This window comes from Rhododendron vialii, chromosome 13a (assembly GCF_030253575.1).
Source record: "Rhododendron vialii isolate Sample 1 chromosome 13a, ASM3025357v1".
In the NCBI taxonomy this organism is placed as follows: Eukaryota; Viridiplantae; Streptophyta; class Magnoliopsida; order Ericales; family Ericaceae; genus Rhododendron; species Rhododendron vialii.
In genome coordinates, this window is record NC_080569.1 from 21,793,560 (window position 1) to 21,817,247 (window position 23,688).

The 23,688-nt window shown below is 36.9% G+C and overlaps 2 protein-coding genes and 1 long non-coding RNA gene across 4 annotated transcripts; 2 read left to right on the forward strand and 1 right to left on the reverse strand.

The window, feature by feature from the left end:
- Positions 1–322: 322 nt before the first annotated feature.
- LOC131315230 (uncharacterized) lies at positions 323–1,747 on the reverse strand. Of its 2 annotated transcripts, XM_058344369.1 has the most exons (2): positions 1,367–1,747; positions 323–1,175 (listed from the first exon to the last, which is right to left on the reverse strand). In XM_058344369.1, exon 2 carries the CDS (start codon positions 1,104–1,106, stop codon positions 495–497), a length of 612 nt encoding a protein of 203 aa, XP_058200352.1. In that variant the 5' UTR covers positions 1,107–1,175; positions 1,367–1,747; the 3' UTR covers positions 323–494. The 2 variants fall into 2 exon arrangements, with proteins under 2 accessions (XP_058200352.1, XP_058200351.1); XM_058344368.1 differs by lacking the exon at positions 1,367–1,747 and having other exon boundaries at positions 323–1,328.
- Positions 1,748–6,882: 5,135 nt separating this feature from the next.
- Positions 6,883–9,432, forward strand: LOC131315231 (uncharacterized). The gene is made up of 3 exons (XR_009196649.1): positions 6,883–7,126; positions 8,238–8,335; positions 8,538–9,432. It is a non-coding gene; the product is annotated as an uncharacterized LOC131315231 (long non-coding RNA).
- An 8,762-nt stretch (positions 9,433–18,194) lies between these two features.
- Positions 18,195–23,348, forward strand: LOC131315237 (plastid-lipid-associated protein, chloroplastic-like). Its single transcript, XM_058344378.1, has 3 exons — positions 18,195–18,780; positions 21,787–21,979; positions 22,770–23,348. Exons 1-3 carry the CDS (start codon positions 18,332–18,334, stop codon positions 23,082–23,084), a joined length of 957 nt encoding a protein of 318 aa, XP_058200361.1. The 5' UTR covers positions 18,195–18,331; the 3' UTR covers positions 23,085–23,348.
- The last annotated feature ends 340 nt before the right edge of the window (positions 23,349–23,688 follow it).

The following is a 23,688-nucleotide window of genomic DNA, read 5'->3' on the forward strand; positions in this document are numbered from 1 at the left end:
CATCAACCCAAAATGGTGGTTGAAATTTCACGGTGCCATGTCTACGTTTGAATTCTTGTTTTGGGTGTTGCCAAAATTCAAATACAACAAAAGTTTCTACCTATCTTCTTCATTTACTGTCACAACAAAAGATTAAGAGAAAAATGAGAACATACGTGCAAGCAAGATTTCTTTTGAAATAAGAAAATTAAAAATCAGCAAACCAGTATTCTCTCTTTATATCACCGTAAAGGTAAGAATGAAAATGAATACAACAAATTAATGCCAAAATGAGAAAAATGAATTCAAAGGGTGAAAAAAGTGCAATTCTTAGACATTTGTGTATGCAATCGTCTGATATATGTAGATTCTCATTATTTCATAAGATTCATACGCATCGCACGATTCAACATATATTTGTTTTGAGATACAGAATTACGTGTACAGATTTGATCCGGACTGATGAACGACGCAATGCGCATCCCAAGCAAATCCTGGACCATTTCAATCTCCGTTTAAAATATGTCTAAAATCTGGCTGATCGGGGCGTTGCAGAGGGGACAAGACCCTCGGTTCAACCACAACTCCCTGGAGCACACCCTGCAAAAGGTGTGCCCACATGGCACGAACGCCGCGCCCTTTTTCCTCCCCATGCACACGCAGCACACCGAATCACTCCCCCCTACCCGTCCTCCCCCTCTCTCCTCATTCGTCTCTCTCTCTACATCCCCGCCGTCCCTTGTTTCCTCCTCCAGCAGTCTCATCAACGACACCCTCAACGGTGTCCCCGGTGCGATTCCTCCAGTCACGCTGCTGGGCGGGCCTCCGCCCCCGCCATCCGTATCTTGGGCCGCCCTGTAGTGCCGCTCGGCCGCCAGCGCCGCTGCCAAGTTCATCGACGGCGTCGCCGGAGCACGGCCCACACAATTCCGATTACTGGAAAGCTGGGTTTCTGTCAACGCTGGTGGGTCCTCTCGTGGGCCCACTTCTTCGGCCTGGTCGTCTTGGACGGTAATAGTGGATGGCCTAAAAAACCCCCAGGTGGACCCACAGCAGCCCAACCCTTTCAATCCCAGCCGTTCTTTTAGACTCTTCCGCCTCCTCCCCGCTCGATCGAGACCGTTCATCTTCTCCCTCAAGAATTCCACGAGGGCCCTGCTCGATCCTCTGGTCTCTCTCTCTACACTTCTTCCTCCCTGCATGACAAAACCCAAGATTTCACCAATTTGACTCATGTTCACAAATACACCCACGAAAGCAAAAACCAAAGAAAACAAATCTAATTTGCGTTCAACCCATATACATGGTAGTAAATATATATGTAAATACTACTTCCTAATTGGTAAGTAAAAGAGGTGGAAGAGATGTGGGCCATGTGGGTTCTTACAATTGTGGGTTGATGAAATGTTAAACCATTGAAATCACGTGATTTTCTTCAAGAATGAGAAATAAAACACCGTCCAAAACCACCACCAGGTGATTTAATTCAGTGAAAATCAAAGTAACTGGACAGATCAGGGGGAAACAGAGAATAAATGAGAGAGAGAGAGAGAGAGAGAGAGAGAGAGAGAGAGAGAGAGAGAATGGGGACAATTTGGAAGTCAATAACAAGTGGGTTTTTGAGGGGGTTTGTGAATGGTTTTATCGAGAGGTCCGTCTCGAACAAGAGAGGTGCATTGAAGAAATGATGAATGTGGAGTGGAGGGGTTTCGAAGAAACGAACAAAGACAAAATGGAAGAATAATAAACAACAAGAGAACAAGAGAATGAGAACGAGAGGAAAAGAGATTTACGAGTCTTTTATAGAGAGAGTATTCTTGAAAATCGTTTTTGGGCATTCTTGTTGCATCGAACAAACAGAGTTTAATAATCGGGTTGCTTATGTAAGTGGAACAGTAGTATCAGGGCCCGTTCCGGTTTTTAAAAAAACAAAATTTTTAGAAAAAATAAAATAAAATTTAAGCTCAAAAATTATGTGATTATGCAAATAATTTTTTTACCAATATGAATCTTGTTTGATAGATCTCATTGAGATCTTTTAAATGGTACACAAAAAATTAAAAAATATTTTTCATTTTCATTATATTGAGCTTGAAATTACCTTTTTTTTTAAAAACAAGATTAAAAAAAACGGAACGGCACCTTATGCGGAGTACTATTGATTTCCATTACGTTTTCAAAAAAATTTGCACTGTCATATGTTTTTCCTTGGTTTTGCTATGAATGTTGTGGCCGCAATAACTACTAATAGTAGTATATAACTCAAAGGGAAGTGATTTTAACACTCCTCTTTTATTTATTGATACTTTCTGTTTTGTCTCTACTTGTGTAAAATTATTAAAATTATCCTTAATTTTTGTTTCACCATTTCTACTTGAAGGGCAAATGAGTATTTTTTTGTGAATAAAAAAAAATGAAAAGCCAATAAAAAAAAATAGAACAGTGTTTTTTTCATATCCCTTGGTCAAAAGCCATTGAAGCAGGCGCTGGAATCTATGTTATCCTAATGACCATGTGGTACTTGCTACCATTACAAGCTGATGACAGTAGTAGTGGCCTTGTTCGTTTAGCGTAGTTATTTTGTTTTAATTTTGTTTTTTAATTATTATTTTATATATATTTTTAATTATTATCTTATTTTTTTAATTATTAATTTTATTTCTCTCTTTATTTCTTTTCAATTATTGTCCTATTTTTCTTTCTACCCACTATCAAAATTAAAATACCCAAATGTGCTAAACGAATAAGGCGAGTGTAATTTCAGGATTCGTTATCTAGTATACTCCTTTTTTTCAAAAAAAATCTAGTAACCTTTTCGTCCATAAAGAAAGCGCAAATTTAAGACTTTAAAAATATGCATTATTTTATTAAAAATGGAATTTTTTTTTACAGCTTCAAAGAACTCGTGCATATCTATTAATTTGTGAAAAAAATTTGATTCTTTTTACCGAAAAATGCACTTTTTAAGGATATAGGTTTGCTCGCCGAACATTTATTTAGAGATAGAGGGAGATGGAGTAGTATTTTGTGGCTTAGGCCCTGTTCCGCTTTATTCTAAAACTTTCTTTTTCAAAAAGAAGGTAATTTCAAATTCAAATATAACGAAAATGAAAAATATTTTTGTAATTTTTTTTGCACCGTATTAATTATCTTAATGAGATCTATCAAACAAGATCTATATTGATAGGAAAATTATTTGCGTAAACACATGATTTTTGACCTTAAAAATTGCCTTCTTTTTCTTAAAATTCTTTTTTTTGAAAAGTGGAACGGCTTCTTAGTCATAAAGTACTCCTTCAAGATAGTCTTCGCCTTCGTTTTCAATTCTTGCTTTGCGTTTGCGCTCTCAATGCTTGGCATTGCTCGCACTCATGAATTTTAGTTGTTTGAAAGACTTTTTAAAAACATTTTCACGCTCGCACTTGCGCTATCCCGCACAATCATTATGTGACTTAGCTTTGTAGGATGCCTAACTTGATTTTTTCAAACTTTTATTACATTTTTTGATCAAATTTTTGCATAACATTGTTCCTCTAAATAAGAGGAATCAATAAAATTTAAAAATATATACCAAAAAGACAGTCTTTCCGAATCTTTTTGGTCGTCCTATATGAATTTTTCTTAATTGCAATCTATAATTTTTAAAATTTTCAAATTGCTCTTATTGATATGAAGAGTGTGAGGTGTAGAGATTTTGATTATATTAGCACGGCAATAAAAGGATGTAATGAAAATATGAAAAATTCCGGTAACTATATAAAATTTATCTACTATAACCAGTCTAATTTTACTTTTAATATTTGAAACTTCAATTAAAGTAAAATAAAAAAAAGGTCTTGATTGTTTTGTTTAGTATAATATTCAAGGGCATTTCAGTCAATTAGTAACAAAACTAACGGTGTTTAGTGTGGATTTAACGGAATAGAGGAATCTAAATAATAATTTGTAAAGTAAGGGAGGTTAGTGTAATTATCAGAATCTCAGGGAAGATTCTTACATTTGTTAGAAACCTCCGGAAAGATCAATGAAATTTACCCTAAAAACAACAAGGGTTCCTAGTATTTACGCATTTTGGGGGCTTAAGGCGAGGACCTCTTGGACCTTAGCTCAGGACTGGCCCTGCCAAAGTTGTAGCTCAAGTGGTTGGAGCGGCGAACATAAGGTTAACTCTTTTCCCACCGGTATCGAGTTGATACTTAAGATCATATGGTTGGGAGATGAGTTTCAAAATTAACTTGCATTTTAGTGGGGTCTCATGACGAAGCCCACGACATAGTGACAGATCAATATTTTCTTCCCGATCGAGTCAGTTAGGGCTTAAGTCCATACATTCTAAGTCAGATGGGTTCTCTAGATGATCAAGAGGTCGCTACGCTAATTCAATTCAGCCTACCAATATTTTACTTTACCGAGAAATAAAAAGTAACAGAATCGATAACAGATAACTCCAGATTACTTTAAGGGTGGAGGGAAAAACAAGTCGGAAAGTCGTCTATGAACAGTTTTGCAAATTAATCCGGTGGACTTGCTAATCCGGCCTAGATCTGTAGTTATGTATGAACATATAGGTTACCTTTTCAGAATGAAATTAAGAATATCTCCTTTAATCATGCAAGTAGAATAGTTCAAATCTAGATTAACAATTATCACATCGTTTCAACATTAAGTATTGAAATTTATATGATGAGATGATGATATGAAATCCTTAAAAACGCATAAGTCAAACCTGTCCATCTAATTCTAGCACCAATTTTAATTTCAAACAATGTGAAAGCTAAAATTAGTAGACAAAAACCACGGCCGGCTCAAGATATTTGAAGGTCTAAAGCGACAATCTAAAAAAAAGGAAAGGGAAATGAAAGAATATAGGTGTGGCTCGTAGTAATTGAGGCCGGGGCTCAAACGAATTCCTTGAGTTTACAAAATACTACAAAATATAAATTAACGAGCAATAATTTTATTTTTCTAGTATTGCCAGTATTGAGTTACTCGTACGGAGATAATGTAAATCAAAGTCCAATTAATTTGGCTAGCTGTAACTAATCATATAGCTGAATAAAACCGAGAAACCAAAAAAATCAAAACAAAAGGTCTTACAACCTAATGTATGTAGCAAAGTTAGAGTTTTATTAGAAAAGAAAAAAGGATGTCATCGAGTTCGAGTACTTTTCATTAATTTTTTATATTATTGTAATTATAGTACGTTTTTGTCACCATTGAACGGAATTTCTAGAGTGACCCATGGTAGAATACCAAGTTTCTTGACTCACCAAAAGATTGGTACGTACATGTGATCAGATTGGTATAGTGCAAAAGCCCAACAGGTAGAAGAGTTAATAATTAATGATGTATAATTGATTCTAAGTGGCTGTGTTTTGGTTAGGGTTAGGTTTGGAGTTTGGGCCAAGTTTGGTTCCATTTAGAGTGGGCTTAGCCCACTGTTGAGTGTTATTGTATGATTTAGACACTTGGTTTAAGACCTTCTTGTGCTAAATCTGTATTGATCTGGGTTTTTAAGACCCATATGTAGAATGTTTGGACTTTGTTTCATTTGGATGTTTTGGATTGGTTTATTGCCAATCATAGGTTTGAGTCTCGGATTGGACTGATTGTTTTCTGAACACGACGTGTTTTGTCTATATAAGATGTTTTGTTTATAATAAAAAAAAATCACATTTGTTAGTTTTGTGTCAAATTTGGGTGAATTATTGATTAGACTCAATGTCAAGAATCGAAAAAGTAAGAAGATGATCCGAACTCAAATTTTATTGAATGAAGACAAAAATAAGCCAAAAAATGTCTCGTCTTTTTTCTCTTTTTTTTTGTATTCATTAAAAAATTATGAGCTTTGATAATAATTTTTTACTTTTTCAATTTCTCTCAATGAGATGAATCAAAAATTCACAAAAAATAGACACAAAACTAACGATGTGGAAAATTTTGAATAAAGTATAAGCCACCTGGTTTATTTTTGCCAAAACAACTCAAATTCATTTCCTTCCGTTTTCCAAAACCAAAACAAAAAAACAAAAAAACATAGAATAGTAATTATGGCTGTATCAGTTATGCACCGAACGAGCCATGGTTTGAAAAAGTAGTATTATTGCTGTTATATATGCGTCATTTTCATGTACCAGTTTTATATCAATTTTGTGAGGGTAAAAATGGAAATGAATATTTTCAATTAAATCCTATTTTTTATCATGTAAAGCAAACTTGTTCGATGACTATCTTATCTTCTATAATCAGATGCAAAACAAACATGCAAGTTAGTAATCACAGCTAATTACCAATCTCTTATTATTATCAATTCCAGTTCTAATCTCACCTTATTACCAATCCCTTCATACCTATAACCAGGGCCTCTAACATTAGGCATTTGAAATCTAATGACCGATTATTGGTTTTTTTGTTCTGGTTTGTGACAAAAAATGCTGATGTCTCTGAGGAATTTTGAGAGAAAAGTTCGTTAAGAATATTCAAGTTACAATTCAGTAGCTCGAAGATGATCAGTGGTTTAGATTTATTGATTCAAATGTGCGTTAACTCATATGAATGGTGTTACAATCAAACTGTACGGATATTTTTGATCTTAAAAAGAGGACCCAAAAAAAAGAATAAAATTGATTGTGAGATTTAAATTATGTTTAACTATTTTCAGGTACAGACAAAAGATAATCAATGTTTAGTGGCATTAAATGTTTTTTGGCAACATATGAAGGACGATATTAATTTTCCCACCACAAATTGGGCAGACAGATATTTTGGGCAACAATAAGTCTACACACCAGGAAACCAGCCCATGTCCCAACCCAGGATAGATGACATCATCTCAAAACGACGTCGTTTTGAGCGTTTCAAACAAAAAAAAAAAAAACCCAAATTTTCCTCAAACCAGTCGGCCTACGACTATGAGAGAGAGAATAGAAGAAGAAGAGGAAGAGAAAGAGGAGGAGGGGGACACCACAGCTACCCCAAACCACCGCCGACCACCACCGCTGAAGAAACCAATGAAGAAGACGCCTCCACGATCGCCGACCACCACCACCAACGTACGCCTACGAGCTTCGAACCACAATCACTGATATCGATTTCGAACGCTCAAGAAGGTCTCAACCACTACCGCCGCTGCCATACGCCAACGAAGGTATCTCTCTCTCTCTCTCTCGAACACTAGTATCAATTGAACTAGGGTTCCAATTTCAATTCGTAAATATTGGGGATTTTTGCACAAAAAAATAGGGTTCCAATTTTACTGAAAGACTGAGGTTAAATGGAGCAAAATACCGCAACCCACCTACATTCTCACCTCACAATCAACAATTCGTGAGTTTGTTAGGTTTGAGCATTCAGTGATTTTAATTGGATGCGCATACTTCTCACTGATAATGCGGCATGATTACCTGCTTTGTTTAATTTGTAGGAGTAAGGTTTCCTTGAGTAAAATTCTCCAACAACTTGACTGCGACCTTTTTCTTTACTTGTCTAGTCAAAATGCCTTGTTTGTAGTTTATACATGGGCGTTAACTACCAGATGTGGAAGATTCGTGCTGTTCTTTGAGAAAGAAGCCTATGGAGCTTGATTATGCATGATTACAGAAGTATGCCCTGGTCTCCTAACCTTTTTCCCAAGACAGTGCTACCTGATTCCGTTGCTTTAACTTCTATATATCTATTTTGCCTCTCATCTCTAATGCTTATCATTTTTTGAACTTTTCTTTAGTTCATAACTCATTTCCCTGCTTTTGTTTAAAAGAGAGAAAATTTCAGGTCCAGCGCAACCCCTTAGGGGTGCAATCTCAGTTGACTACTCTTGCTAGAATAATTAGAGCTATTGATCCAAAGCTTCATGAACACCTTCGTATGGGTTGATCCTGTTAGATGTTATTCTCTCGTTTTTATTGGGTGTGATATGCAATCAAGTCTCTGAATTTTGTCATGGTTATTTTTACTTGTACCTCCACAGTCTGAGGAGGATTACTTTAAGAAAGCTCATATCAGATTTTCCCATACTCTTTATATTCGAAGTACCAAATTTATTCTCCAAAATAGAGGAAAAAGAGGATGGGTTTGAGTAAGCTCATATCAGATACACTCTTTTTTTAATTTTTTATTGGCATTGAATGATACACTATTAGCCAATATTAGCTCAACATAAGTACTCTGAAATACATTTATTCTATGGCTTTGGCTCTAGTGCCCTGACCATTAAAAACATGGCTTTGTATTTTCGAACTTCTGATATTTCGATTTTGCAGAGGAACTAAATGGTGGGCAGTATCTGTTTGCACTCCGTATGCTGATCATACTTTTTCGGAGAGAGTTGTCAATTGTAGATGCGCTGTACCTTTGGTAGGTAAGGAAAATCTCTTTCCTTGTTTGATTAGTCCAGTAAATACAATTTTTCTATCTATTTACAGAAGATCCATTGTTCTGAGAGCCTTGACAAGAGATCAAAGCCAACGATTTTCAGTGGTTGTATGTTGGGAGCCTTTTTGCCTATGTGGTTGTATGTTGGGAGCCTTTGTGCCTTTCTATTGATAGGTTCATATTTTCAGGTGATGTGGGCAATGGAATATAATCCAAACATCTCTTCATTATATGAGGTTTCAAGGTCTAGATCAGATGTGGCACCAAATGAAAATGCTGTATCCAGAATGGATATTAAGCAGCTGAAGCAATATGGGAAATATGAGAGAAAACTTATAAAGACTGGACACGGGGACTAAAAGAGCGCCCTCATAGTTTTCCTCGTTGCAAGTGTCATTGAGGCCAAGAAAAAACGACTTCTGAAAAAAGCTAAAGGTCCAGACGATGTTGTCAAGGTTTACATTCCGCTTCCCTCTTGTTTCTCGTCTTCACCTTTGCGATTAGATGTGTCTGAAATATAACTTATTTGAACCTACTTTTACAAATTGTGGGGGAAATAATAACGGCTAGTCTGGATGTGAAAAGGGCATTGAGAGACGCATTGAAGATCCAGGAAAAGTACCTACAGAAGGCAAGCTCATCTTTTTGTTTCTCTTTCGTTAAATCCTCATTCCATCCTCACATGCATGCATATGACTTGGGTTTCCACACATGGCTTGCTGCTTATAGTGCTTACCTATGCATGCAAGCCAAGCAATTGTAGCTATGCAAGAGGGAGGGAGAGCACAAAGCAGTTCCACAACTCCAAAATCCAGTTCCGCTTGGTGTTTGGAGCGTCCAGCCAAGAAGAGATGCTAGCTACACTTAGGATTTATCTTTTTCATTTTACTTGTAATATAGCTTAGGGTAGACGACGACGATGATGTTCAGCTCATGGCCTTTGCTCTAATTTGACAATGTTTCATGGCTTGTTTAAAAAGATACAAGTTTGTACTCCATTTTTGTTGCTGTATTGGTTTTAGAGTGGTACATTTTGAGATAATGAGTGGTACATTATGAAATTCAAATATCACTATGGTGTCAACTTCTTGATCATTTTTTAAACAATGGGAATGTTGTTTTGCCATGAACTGCTGTATTGCCCTTTTTTCTGTTACTACTGCTACTGACTGAGACGCTATGACGTCGGGCAAGATTAAAAAACAAGGGAAACTCTGTCGAATTTTTTAGAAAATACAGATATGAATACAACACAATACATCTTTCAAGATACAATACGGATATGGATACAACACAATACGTTTGACTAATATAAATACAATTTACACAATACGGATATTGGATGAATGCAATTTATATTAGTCAAACGTATTGTGTCTTATCCGTATCCGTATTGTATCCATATCCGTATCATATCTTGAAAGATGTATTGTGTCGTATCCATATTTGAAATTGAGTTTCACTTTTAGTTTCTGGAGTGCTAGAAATTAAGTTTATGGAATGTACTTCTTTCGTGTCCATTTCCGTATCGGACACGTGTCAGACACGGCTCCTTTTTCTCCTCGTCATAAAAAAGTTAGGATTTCAAACTCACTTAAGTATTTTTGTTACCTCTTGGCCCTCTTTTTCGACAACATACACACCAACGCAGGTGTCTAAATGTAATTAGCATATGCGGGAAAGTATAGGTCAAAGCAGTTTGGCTTGCTGTTACATTTTCAGCATAAGTTGCTCATTACTATAGCTACAAAATAGTGTAGCTACAAAATATTTCATGCAAATCTTGTAGTTTCTATGAGGCTAGTTGTTTGCTGATTGACAAAGTTGGTGCCAATGCCAAGTTCATGATAATGCCTAGAGCTAGCAAAAGGGGACACAAGGTAGTTTCTAGTAAAATTTGGGCAGCACCTCCCCTATTTTTGATCTTAACCCAACGTCTCGCGTCTCGTTCAGTACAACAACAACAACATGTTACGCACAAGCCCACACCGGGCATTTATCGTCCTAATGACCATTCACAAAGCCAAAGTCATAAAATCATCAAGCACATTCAAGTTTAAAGTTTTGAAACAACAAAGAAAACCAAACATTGTCTTCAAAAAACCACGAAAGCAACAAAAAATAAATAAAGCAAACTCTGGCATTCACTAGAATAATGAGCGTAATACATAGTCTTTCGGATACAAAAACCATTATATGGGCATTACATTTATCCTTTCCCTTAAGTTGCGAGCCTGTGAGCAAAAAATAAAAATAAAAAGAACTACTATCACCACCATCACCACCATCACTATCATCATCCTCATGCTCCCGTCTTCCTCCAGATCTTCCCTTAGATCATTAGAGGCACGCCCAAAGTCCGATTTCTATCACCAATCCTTTGCTACGTCGGCCTCGGTAGGGCCCGCTCTTTCCTCTCCCAATTTCAAGCCTTTCTTGTCGCTAAATCGCTAGGGTTTCAAGAGGCCACGACCGTCGAAATCATAGCCGTTGTCGCCGGCGACGACGATGGCGGTGATTATCAGGAGATGAAAAGGCTTACGAGTTTAGATCTAGATTTATTTATGGATTTTAGGTATGAGTCATTTTGTGTTCTCGAAAAAATGGTTATACCGCTGTTCAGATTTTAAAAAAAAATGTTGTTCCAACAAAAAATAAATGGTTGTACAAATTTGCACATCCTTCTAAATCGTACTTCTTAATTTTGGTTAGTAGTAGATTTGTTTGATGGAAATGGGTCTACGGCCGTCGAAAATAATGGAGGTTATGGATTCTCGGTGCAGTGGTGATGGAGGGTTTTGGAGGTGTTGCGGTTATGTGGGGTTGTGGCAATAACGGAGACCGGGTCAATAAGATAGAGTGGTGGCGAGGGAGGTCAATCACCGGTGTGGAGTTGGTGGCCAAAAATCATATGTAAATATGTCCTCTTTCCTCCATTCCTCGTGTATATTTGCCTTAACTCATGACCTAGTAATAGCCTTGTTTGGATTACCCATTCAAACATAATTCATGGGGGTAATTTTGTCAAAGAAACTTATTTACTAGGGCATCTATTGTTGATTCTGGTATATTCCATCCAAAACACTTGCCGGTAGATGACAGTAGGGGTTTATTGTCGTAAGACAGTAGATGAAGGGGGTTAAGTGTCTGAGTTTAAATAATAGGGGGCAACTCGTAAATTGATGATAGTTTAAGGGGGTTTAACGTAATTTACCCTAAATTGGACTAGCTATGTAAGAAGAATACGGCCGGAGTACTATTGAAGTGAATTTATCTAGTCGTTTATTAACTTCTGAGTTTCGAAATTAATTGAGGTGCACGCAAATTTGTCGGCGGACATTCGGTTATCGAAAAATACCATAAGAGTATATAGCAACTAGAGTGCCACCCCTACACTCCCCTTCCATAAGAGTAGGGTCCAATTCCCACCCTCCCCATTAGTAACAAGCCAATAGATTTCCAAGCCATTGTATGATTAAGTTGCAATAAATCCATCCAGTGTATGACTATGCAATTATTCATACGGTCCTAATAGGTGCCTTTGGAGCAAAAAATTAGGTGCAATAAATGTACTTCGATATACAAGTTGTGTTTAACTGTTTATGAATATTCACAAAGCATAATGTTTCACCAATACTAGTCATAAATATTTGTAATACTTTTTCCTATTGAATGTCTTACCCTCATTAGTTGGATGAGACCTAATGAAATGTATTTCAATTATCTGCGTAGACTTCTAGTACTTTAAAGGTTTTTTAATTTATTTTCCACTATGGAAACATAAAAATTTCAATTCTAGTGGGCAATCACTAGCTCTACTAACACTCTGTCATTCTGTGTATCGAAATAGAAGAAAAGAAACAGAACAATTTTTCATAATATATGTGGAAAATCAAACAATTGGATAGTATTGCAACAAATAATTAAATTAACTCATGAGTCTCAACTTTCAAAGTCAAAAAAAAATAAAATAAATACAATAGCACAACTATACAAAACATGATACCAAAATTGAAAATTGAAGGCCTCTTTTTCACTGAGAAAATATTGTTCTAGAAAAGGTTGAAAGTCATTTTCCACTAAATTGTTCCTCGTTTTGACACTTTCTCCGGACTCAATACTATTGTCTTCTTGAGGAAGCTCATTCAAATCAAAATTATTTATTCTTTTTGGTTTAACTCAAGCTCAAGATATTTAGCATCCATTCTCCTACGTATTGAAAGACCGTTATCTATTAAAAATAGTTATACAAAAAAAACATCTTCATCTAGTGAAAATAGCACGGAGAAAAATCTTTAACTCTAAAAAATGTATGGAAATGTAGAACCTTAGTTTGGTTGGTGAAACGGTAGACTTGGTCTAGTTTGAGAGCAAGCATATGAAGTGCTTGGTTTGAGTCTCAGAGAAAATAAAAGTGGAGGGTTCCACTTTCCCATTTTTCCTCTTTTTTTTAATTTTATTTTAAATATAGAGAAAGATAAAGAGTCATGGTCATTTTTGTCATTCAAAATACTTTTGAACTTCTTTTGATGGAATGATTTGTATTTTCAATGTGGTTATGATCAATCTTGAGATGGGTATAACAAAGTGTAATTAATGTATCTAAACTTATGCCCAAGGGTGTGCCCCAGGGGCACCCTTTAGAATTTGCCTTATTCATATTAAATGTAAAAACTCCATGTTGCAATTATTCATATTAAACGTTCGTAAAATATAGTAGGATTTCGCAAACTGTCGAACAGTCAATACATTAATCTCAACACTATTAAACCATTAAGTGTTATGCAAAAAATACTTTATTTTGTTGATTTAAAATTGGGAGGCTTAATTATCCATCCTCAAATCTCATCCAACTTAAGTATTCATCCTCTATTTTTTGAACAGTTATAATTTCATCCCTGTTTTTTTTATATACCAAAAGTATATATATATATATATATATATATATATATATATATATATATATATATATACATACATACCAGAAAATGAGACCAAAACATAATCTTTCCCATCCCGTCCCATGATTTCCGTTCAATCCCTAAAATTATGGATCCCAAAAATTCGGGTGGGATTATATGTTAGTAAGCATCTCTCTCTCTCTCTCTCTCTCTCTCTCTCTCTCTCTCTCTCTCTCTCTCTCTCTCTCCAAAGTCCTCCATTCGTCCTCCATAAACAGCCGCCGCCATTCACACGTCCTCCGGTAGGCGGCGATCCACTCGTCGTTCGACATCTTCCGCTCTATCGCCGCCGTTTCCCTCCTCCCTCTCGTCGATCAATCATCCTCCATCGTCATCAATGAAACCGACAGAAATCTTCCTTCGGTACCGTTGCTGTCGACCGATTCCCTCCTCCCTTTCGCCAATCAATCATCTTCTATCGTCAATGAAGTTTAACGGAGAAGTGGGCGTTATCGTTGTCGCCGGAGCAAATCTTCAAGATGTAGTGATTTGAAGTTTTTTTTTTGTTTATATGGTTTGGGTATTCATGGTTAATTAACCATGAATCAGCGATTGAATATTCATGTTTTTTTTCTCGTCTTGTTCATTGATTTTTTTTTATTTATGGCTTGTTTGGGTATTTTCTTACCATGATTATTAATAAAGGTTTCCATGACGATACACAGATTGAATGGTTTTTTGTTTATTTGAACCATTTACCATGAAATATTTGTTCGAATCATGGGATATTAATCGTGTCCACGTAGTAATCGTCATGGTAATTTAACCATGTAATGTCATGGTAATTTAACCATGTAACGGTTTGAATATGCCATGTTATATATTATTTTACGGTAATTTAGCCATGTTCCATGTAATAAGATCAATGAAAAATATGACTTTTTGTTATCTGGTTGGCCAACTCGAAGAATGAATGCAAATATGTGGTCAACTTATCGTGTTATATTCCTAAAAATAAGTAATCAATCATATTGAAATTTACCAAATCCCATTGAATTAGGAAAATAATCCAATCCAATCTCACTAAATTGGGAAAACAATCAAATCCAATCCCACTAAATTAGAAAAGCAATATAACATAATATATGTATATCATAGTGAAAAGGGTAAGAAAGGTAATTCACACACTAAAAGGATGAAAACATAAGTATGAAAAAAGGGCGGGATGAATTCTTACATGACATGGATAAAGAGGATGAATATTTAAATATTCCTTTAAAATTATGTCTTCTTCACATGATCAAGCTTTGTGAGCGAATGGAGCATCCCATTGAAATTTAAAACTTTTTTGTTAGCATGACTCATGCGTATCTCTTACCAACCACAAATATAAAAATGACTAGTGAATGCCCGTGTATGGCTGCAGGCACGAGTTTAAGTATGGACGAGCCTTATATCATTAAATTTCTGATTGACCGAAAAAGAAAAAGAAACTTATATATATCGGAACGGTTCAAGGGACACCCAAAAAAATACCCCAAATCTCAAACTCATAGTTCCCGATCAAATTTTTATGATCCGAACCGTTCAATATGTGCAGAATGTGATTTCAAGGGTGCTCGCTAGAAATTAACAAAAAAAATGATCGGAAAATGCTTGATTTGAGCAGTTTTATTTGAACCGTTCAATACAAAACTATTTGAAACTCTTCGGATCAAGCCCTTCCCGGTCATTTTTTTTGCTGATTTCTCGTGGGTACCCTTAAAATCACGTTCTGAGTGTGTATATATATATATATATATATATATATATATATATATATATATATATATATATCGTCGTCTCAATTGGCGTCAACTAGCAAATCCTACCCGACAAATCCATTTTTAGTCCATCAAATTACCCTTTTAAGTACAAAAAAAGCTTTAATAAATAATAAAAAGTCATACCGACATGGTTTCGTTCCCTTAGAATAGAGGTTGCCTTTATTTTTCTGTTACATGTCTTTTTTGTCTAGCAAATTTGTCCCTACCTCGAAGGCACTTATCGAAAATTTGACCTACCATATTGTCGTTTAGCCATAAGAAATCCCGTTAGCAATCTCTTAAATAAATAATCAAAAACTGATTTGACAACTTTTGATTATCAATTTTTTATTATAGCATTATGAATGCTCTAAGTACCTAACTAGGCCTCCAATTCGATAAGTACAACCAAAGAGGGCAATTAATTGATATTTTTGGGAAATTGTATCGATAACAAACCCAAAGTGACAAAAAGAACGACCCACCAGTTTTTTCCATCGAAAGACTAAGGCCATCCACAATGGTATAATCAAAAATGGATAACCAAAAGTTGACACATCAGCTTTTGATTATTCATTTAAAAGGTTGTTAAGCTTACCAATGTTGAGGTTCACAATGGTCGCTTCTAGTCCATAACCAAAATAAGGGGTTCACAGCCTAAAATTGGTTATCCAAAGCTTAAAAATGCTTTTGATTATTGAAAAATGTTGCTAGTTTTGGTTATCCAAAACTTAAAATTTGATTATTTTTAAGGATGTTGCTAAGTTTGATTATACCATTGTGAGCCATATTTTGCACAAACATTGTTAACTTTAAAAACAATTAACATTTGATTATACCACTGTGGATGGCCTAAGAATACAACCCTCAAAAGAAAAACTTTTTTTCGTGTAACGATACCATCCGATTTTGACAGTATTTTTATTACATCTCCACCCCAACCTTCAGCCTATTATTGCCTAAGGAGGAAGTTTGTAAATCTTATACCTTACCAATAGGTTCAATTAAAATTTTAAACCTGCACAATAAATACCAAGCACGAAAGTTCCATTATATATTCTTTCACATGGAGATCAAGGGAATACACAAAATGGGTGAAAAAGCAAGAATGGATCCTCCCGACTATTATAACCCATAAATGGTTTGAGTTATCTCACTTGCCCATAAATCCGATATTTATTGAGCATGCGACTAGTTGTAAACATATCGTCTCATTCACATCTCAAAAAAACTTTAAAATTCACCGACTAAAACTTTAAATAATATATAATGGAACTTTCGTAATATATTCCAATTTTTATTGGAAGATAAATTTTCAAACCACAAAACCTAAACTTACGACAAAACACATATTACGAATCCATTTAACGTATTAAACTCATCACTGAAAGTCATGTTGTCACAAAGAGAAACTGAAATAAAGGGCAACTCAAAAGATCTACCAGAAAATCTGAATAACATCCATTGAAATTGCATAATGAGGAGTGAGAGGAAAGGAGAAGAAGAGACGTAGAGAGCGATGAGTAATCTTATTGGTCGATTGAGTCTTCAGCGTTGAGGGAGTTAGGGCTAGTGTAGTTCGATTGAGCCGTCGGCTTTGAGGGAGACTTGGGTCTAGCGTGTTTGTTGTCGGTGATAGACGGGTGAGATTATGGCGATTGTTGGATATATTCATCGTTAGAGAGAGGGAGAGACAAGTGTGATGAAAATTAGGGAATCGTGGTTGGAAAATAGAAGGGAGAGAGAATAGAAATAGGGAAACTCTTTCTATTAAAGATTTGAGACCATTGGATCACACTTGAAGGATGAGAACCCTTAAATTTATATATAAGATTCAAAAACTGAACTTTATTACTATTATATAGATTGCCATATCCTCAACCCATAAAACAAGGATGTACATGTGTCAAACCATCACACTTTCACAAATCGATACGCAAATCCCGATCTTCCCTACCATGTGAATCGAAGACAACCGTTCCTTTCAGGGGCAAAACTGTCATTCCAAAACCTCAAAGTTTCAACCTTCGTCACATAATCCTTCAAAATGATTTTCGCTCTCGCTCTCGATCATTGTTCTGCACTTGTACCCTCAATTCTCACACTCACAAATTTTAACTGTTTGAGAGATATATCACTTTACGACTCACGGTCGCGCACTCATACCTGCCCGCATATCATGTGACTCATGTTTCAACCGCATTAGTTGCGCACTCGTACCTGCCCGCATGTCATGTGACTCAGGTTCCAAATGCATTCAAACTAGGGCTGCTCGCGGTCCTGTTCGGTTCGGATTTCTAGGAATCAGAGGACCGAACCGCAGTCACGGTTTTTACAAAATGAAATATGTGTCCGGACCAAAAGTCCTATGGTCCGGTTCCAATTCGACCCGTGACTTGCGGATCAGTTACGATTTTGTCTACGGATTTTAGCAAAAATAAAGCTCAAGCATATATTCCACATTAAAAGAGAAGAAAGTTACATTCAGAATTAAGTTTAACACCACCAGAAAATACTTGTTACATAAACTATCAAAGGCTTATTTTAGAAATCAAATTCAAAAGAATCTAAAACGCTAGTAGGATTGTATCATTATAGTACATTACATAACATAAAAGAACCGGAAAAGAAACGAACTACTGAAACTCAACTAGGGTTACCCGTAATTTATACGAAAAAACTATGATTTACTCATTATATTTTATGTACATCTATACTATATCCCATTATTAAGATAAAATACTAAAGTTTGTGGAAAAAAGTGTTAACATTACTAACAATTTATTATATAAATACACACATATATATTATTTATATAAAATAAATATCTCACGGTCTGGTTCGGTTAATTCACAGTTTCGTAATGAAAATCCGTGGACCGAACCGCAAGTCACGATTTTTTAGTTTTTCAATCCGTATCTGGACCATTAATCCACGAACAAAATCCAAAAAGTACGCATCGGTTCGATCCAGACCGATTTCACGATTTATCAGATTTTTTGAGCAGCCCTACTTCAAATCGCATTTGATTGCGCACGAGTACTTGCCCGCCTATCATGTGACTCAGGTTCCAAACGCATTCGAACCGCATTCAATTGCACACTCGAACCAGCCCGCATACCATGTTACTCGGGTTACAACCGCATTCGATTTCCCGTATATTTAACCCCCTGTATACGCAGAGACTCATTTGCATGCTCTGTTCTCAAACCACAAAAAACCCTCAGTTTTTTCTCTCTCGTCAGAAAAAAACTTCAACCAACCAAGTGACTAGAAATGGCCGGTGTATTCTCGCTCCATCAGTTCTCCTGCAAAACCCTCTCCAAGATCTCACCGCCTTCCCAATTCAACTCAAAGCCCACGCTTTCTCCTCCGAATTCGATAAACTTCAACAAAACCCCTCTTATTTCATCGCTGAAGATTTCGGGGCCGGGTTTCCAGGTTGTCCGTGCGGTGCCTGACAACGAGTGGGGGCCGGAGAAGGAGGAAGGCGCCGCGACGGGGGTGGCGGTGGCGGAGGAGGAGCCGCCGGCGAAGGAACCGACGGAGATTGAGCTGTTGAAGAAGCAGCTGGTGGATTCGTTCTACGGGACCGATCGCGGGCTGAGGGCGACGAGCGAGACGAGGGCGGAGATTGTGGAGCTGATCACGAAGTTGGAGGCTAAGAACCCGACCCCGGCGCCTACGGAGGCGTTGACTCTGCTCGATGGCAAGTGGATTCTCGCGTAAGTTCTAAACCTAGAATCCCTTTGTTGATATTTTGCGTGATTACATGGGCATTAGGACACTCTAAGTGATGATTTATTTGAGTAAGGGCCTCTTTGACGGTGAGGAATGGAGTTCGAATTTGTTTACCCTCTTTTGGTAAGGGTGAACGATACTCTCGCTCTGATTAGTGGAAAAGTGAGGTAATAATAACGTTAGTTTGTAGTGGGAATCACACTTTTCGACCAATCAGAGTGAGGGTATTGTTCCCGCAAATTCGCACTCACGAGGAAGGGGGAGAAAAGAGAAGAAAGGAAGAGAAACAAAGAAAATTGGTCCATTTTTTCACTTGCCAAATACGGAGTATTAAATCTTATCACTGTGGTGACATTTGATGAGAAATTGCAACTCTTTCGTTTCTGTCACTCTCGCGGGGGCGGCTCTAGTAGGGTTTGAGGGGTTTAAGTGAATCTTTAGGTTCGAAAAAGGCACTAAGTTTTATATATTTTTTACGTGTACTTTGGTGTTTCTTTAATATCGTGTGCACTTGATCTTGTACGAAGTCTAGATAGATATATATTCGGTTAAATTTGTGAGCAAATAGTAGATAATATAGCGAAAGTAAATATCTTTATTTTACATGCAAAATTATTTTATATAGTTTTGTCACCTTTGAAGAGAGCCACCCCTGCACTCTCGCAATCCTAAGGGCCTGCATTAGCAACCCAGCCCTCTACCATTAGTAATTTAGTATGAAGACTAGTTTACTTACTTCTTCATTCAAATTAAGTTTCATGTTCACTAAAACTTGTTAGCACTCTAAGTTTCGAATTGGGTAGTATCTTTCACTCAAAAAATTTATGACTTGCCATGCTCTTATGTCTAATGAAGCTTTGACTCACTTTTTTAATCGAATTAGGTAAATGATTACAGAAAGGGCTCGCGATGGTATAGAAGGGTGGAGAAAGATAGGTTTGAGGCAAGATTTTTGTACGGGCTGGAAATGCCCTAAATACCGTGATGACTTCCTGATAGACTCCCTCCTAGGCCACCATTAAGATAGTCTCGGCATTGAACTCATAAGAACATTATGTTTATCTTACATTGGATGATCAAAAGAGTATTTGACAAACCTCGTATAAACTGCATTATGTTTGGGTTCCGCGGCTATTAGTGTTGTACTTGGGGTTACTCAATCAGAGGATACGTAGCGATAGAACCTCTCTAGGGAAATTGGAATTCGGAATGATAATCAGTTTTGAATTGCTTTAGGTGTTTATCTTGGATGTATGGAGGACTTGAGAAGGAAAAGAAAAGGCAAAGGGAGGAAAAATATAGCCTAAAAAAATTCTTTCTTTTTCGTTTCCTCCGGGCCTCCACAAACGCCTCTTCAGGAATCTCAGACTCAAAATTCTAGGAATTGAAGTTTTGCCTAGACTGGGAAAGCAATACCGCCAGTAGCTAATTTAAAGATGTTACTTCTAGTTCTTTTTAGTCTTAGCCCATATGACCGTTTTATCTTTACCCCTTATACTCGATGTTGGCCAATGATTTATGCTTCCAATTATTCACAGAAGTAGTTATAGATCACAAACCACATTAGCTAATTCTTCAATCTCACCATGAGCACTAGGACTATCATGTGCTATGTGCAGTATAGTCCATTTTATATGCTGCCAGTTTTGTTATCTCAGCATGTCATGACTTGTGTCATTAATAGTATTTGTCACTACCAGTTGTATCAGGGTTGGGTACTATAGTTGTTCTTTGACAAGAAGTACGTACTTGGTCCTGAGAAAAGATCAGACGTGGAGTTAACACTGGGCACTGGTCCATGTGAGATTGGACTTTGAACGAAATTGAATCATCAATGGATGCACCGTCTTGTTTCTATAAGCCATGTTTAGTGTTGCATCGTGCCTTGTTACTGATATGATTGAATCCTGTTACCTGACTATCTGATTTATCTAACTTCTCTCGGGGTTCATCTTCAAGTGAGACTTTCATTACTTCTCTATGGATTGAAGTTTTGCCTAAACAAGGAAGACTATATGACCTTTGGCTAATTTCAATGTAATTCTTTCTAATCTTAGCCCATATGACCGTTTGTCTTGACCCCGTAAACTCCATGTTGGCCAATGATATATGCTTCCGATCATTCACAAAAGTTATAAATCACAGATCACTTTAGCTAATTCTTCAGTCTCACATGAGCGCTAGGACTATCATGTGCCATGTATAGTACAGCCCATTTTATAGGCTGCCAGTTTTGTTATCCAAGTATCACAGGACTTGTGACATTAAATAGGATTTGTCACCACCAGTTGTCCTCAGTGGTTGATACAGTTATTGTTTTGAAAACAAAAAGTACATAGTACTCCTACTATTTACCGAGAAAAGACCAGACAAGGAGTACCACTGGGTACTGGTCCATGTCCAGGTAAGGGGAACTTGAAGTGGAGCAAGTGTCCTACTTGGGAATTGTACTTTGAACATCAATGAATTCACCTTCTTGTCTCTAAAAGCCATGTTTAGTGTTGCATCATTTCTTATGACTGATGTGATCAAATCCTGTCACCATAGTATCTGATTTATCCAACTTCTCTTTGGTTCATCTTCAACCGACTTTTGTTATCAAACCTAAGTCCTGGATGTCCTTCTCGTGGTGTTGGATTTCAACATGAGAAAGAGTAAAGAGACATAACAGTATGGCTAGATATAGGAACATAGTAGGAACTTCTAAATTTGGGTTCACAGTTATTTTGTTAGTGGTTTATTGAGGGTACAACTAAGAATGCTCTCACTGGAATGTGAATGAAAAAGGTTACCAAGAGTGCCTGTCAACAAAATGTGTAAGAATTAGAAAGTACATTGAAGACCAAGAGAAAATGGTATCGTAAACAGCTGAAGAGGGAAACGCTAATCCATGTAGCATTGGATTATAGGTCACACGTAACTCGTTCTCCGCACTGAGTTGGAGCTGGTTAGAAATTGTTGACGCGGGATTTTATTGTGATATGTTGCAGGTACACATCATTTGTGGGTTTGTTCCCTCTGTTGTCGCGAACACTGGCACTGGTGAAGGTGGAGGAGATATCACAGACCATTGACTCGAAGAACTTTACAGTCCAGAATTCTGTCCTGTTTTCAGGGCCACTTGCCACCACTTCTCTTAGTACCAATGCCAAATTTGAAGTTCGAAGTCCCAAGCGTGTTCAGGTTTCTTTTTATCGTCCCCTCTTTAATGTTCTTTTATAAAAGTAGAATATGATTTGTGCCTACAATTTGGGTGATTGGACTAATGGATCACGAACAAACTCATGCCACATCACCACATGGTTTACTCGTGTCCTTTCTGAACTATAACGATATTGAGATTTTGCCAAAGGCATCATCCATTGTGTTCCCATGCTCACACACACACACGAGGTATATTGTATGGGATCTGGTATATCGGGCTTATGCAGTCTCTTTTGAAGACCCAGAAGGTAGATTAAAACTTTTTTCTTAACCTGATATTCAACGTATGGTAATCTCTTTCAGTCGCCGGACGACTCCAGGCAGTTGTCTACCACATACGGCTCAATTTGTTTGTCCATTTTGGAAATTTAACATGTAAGAGAACATAAATCATTGCACTTTTAAATGTTAACTTTGCAAAACTTGAGCATTTATAAATTTAAGTGCTAGCTAAAATTCAAATTAAGAAGTCAAAGGGAAGATATTCAAACTTACAGATTTTGGCACATTGACTTTCAAAATGGACTAGCAGTTTGGGATTGAGAGAGTAACTGTGGCAAAAATACGAAAAACAAAGAAAGAAAGATGACAGCTTTTTTTTTCTTTTGATTGGCAAAGAAATATGACAATTAAATGATGGTTTCTACATTGAAATGATTCTTAGGGTCGCCCTTGATGATCAGAATTCTGTTTGTTGATCACCTTATTAGAACTATTATTCTAATAACTTCAGTTATTTTCTTCTTACTTTTTCTTGGGTCTAATGTAGATCAAGTTTGAGGAAGGCATCATTGGAACTCCCCGGTTGACAGACTCCATTGTGTTACCGGAAAATGTTGAATTTCTAGGAACAAAGATTGACTTCACACCTTTCAAAGGCTTAATCACCTCTGTACAAGACACAGCTTCATCTGTTGCAAAGACGATCTCCAGTCAACCACCACTCAAGTTCTCAATCTCCAACACGAATACAGAATCATGGTTACTTACCACATACCTCGATGAAGACCTTCGGATCTCAAGGGGAGATGCCGGCAGTATATTTGTGCTTATCAAAGAGGGTAGCCCCCTCTTGACTCCTTGAACAGGTCCGAAAAGCCCTCTCAATCATGTGTGCTGCTTTTCTCTGTGTGTGGTTGTAATGTTATATAGGGAATGAATACAAGACTCTCAGTATGTACCTGTACGTGTCAGGAACCTTAATGTCGTTTATACGCAGTACAATAATTTCAAAAATATCATAGCATCAGATTTTTGAATCCAGGTTTGTATTTTATGAACTTGTTCTTGTGTTCCAGTTAACCACATTTGTGTTGTAATATCTATGGAGCTTAATGATTATGGGTAATGAGTAATGACATTTCCAAGCACAAATTTACAGAAGCGAACATACGACTTGGGTGTTTGTGACGTTTGTGATTGATTTGAGCGACAAATTCAACCGTTTGGTTTGCGCGGACTGTGAATTTTGAATAGTTTAAAAATCGAGGACCGCCACTGTTATAAATTCTCAGGTGCACTGAGGGGTTTTGTAATTTTCATTTGTTCTAAGACTCTGGCGGTCCATAACGTTGGGGCATGCATGCTACTAATGCCGGTTGGACCTTGCAAAACCCTTGCCTCATTTACGGTTGGTTGGACGGGATTGGGTACACGTAATTTTAGATACTTATGAAGTGCAAGCAGCA

What these genes read in the sequence shown, in the direction of transcription:
- LOC131315230 (XM_058344368.1), bottom strand. Translation starts at nt 1,214, where the DNA reads ATGAGTCAAATTGGTGAAATCTTGGGTTTTGTCATGCAGGGAGGAAGA.
- LOC131315237 (XM_058344378.1), top strand. Translation starts at nt 18,332, where the DNA reads ATGGCCGGTGTATTCTCGCTCCATCAGTTCTCCTGCAAAACCCTCTCC. An exon ending in GATGGCAAGTGGATTCTCGC is followed by an intron (nt 18,781 to 21,786) that starts GTAAGTTCTAAA and finishes GATATGTTGCAG; the next exon opens with GTACACATCATTTGTGGGTT. An exon ending in GAAGTCCCAAGCGTGTTCAG is followed by an intron (nt 21,980 to 22,769) that starts GTTTCTTTTTAT and finishes GGTCTAATGTAG; the next exon opens with ATCAAGTTTGAGGAAGGCAT.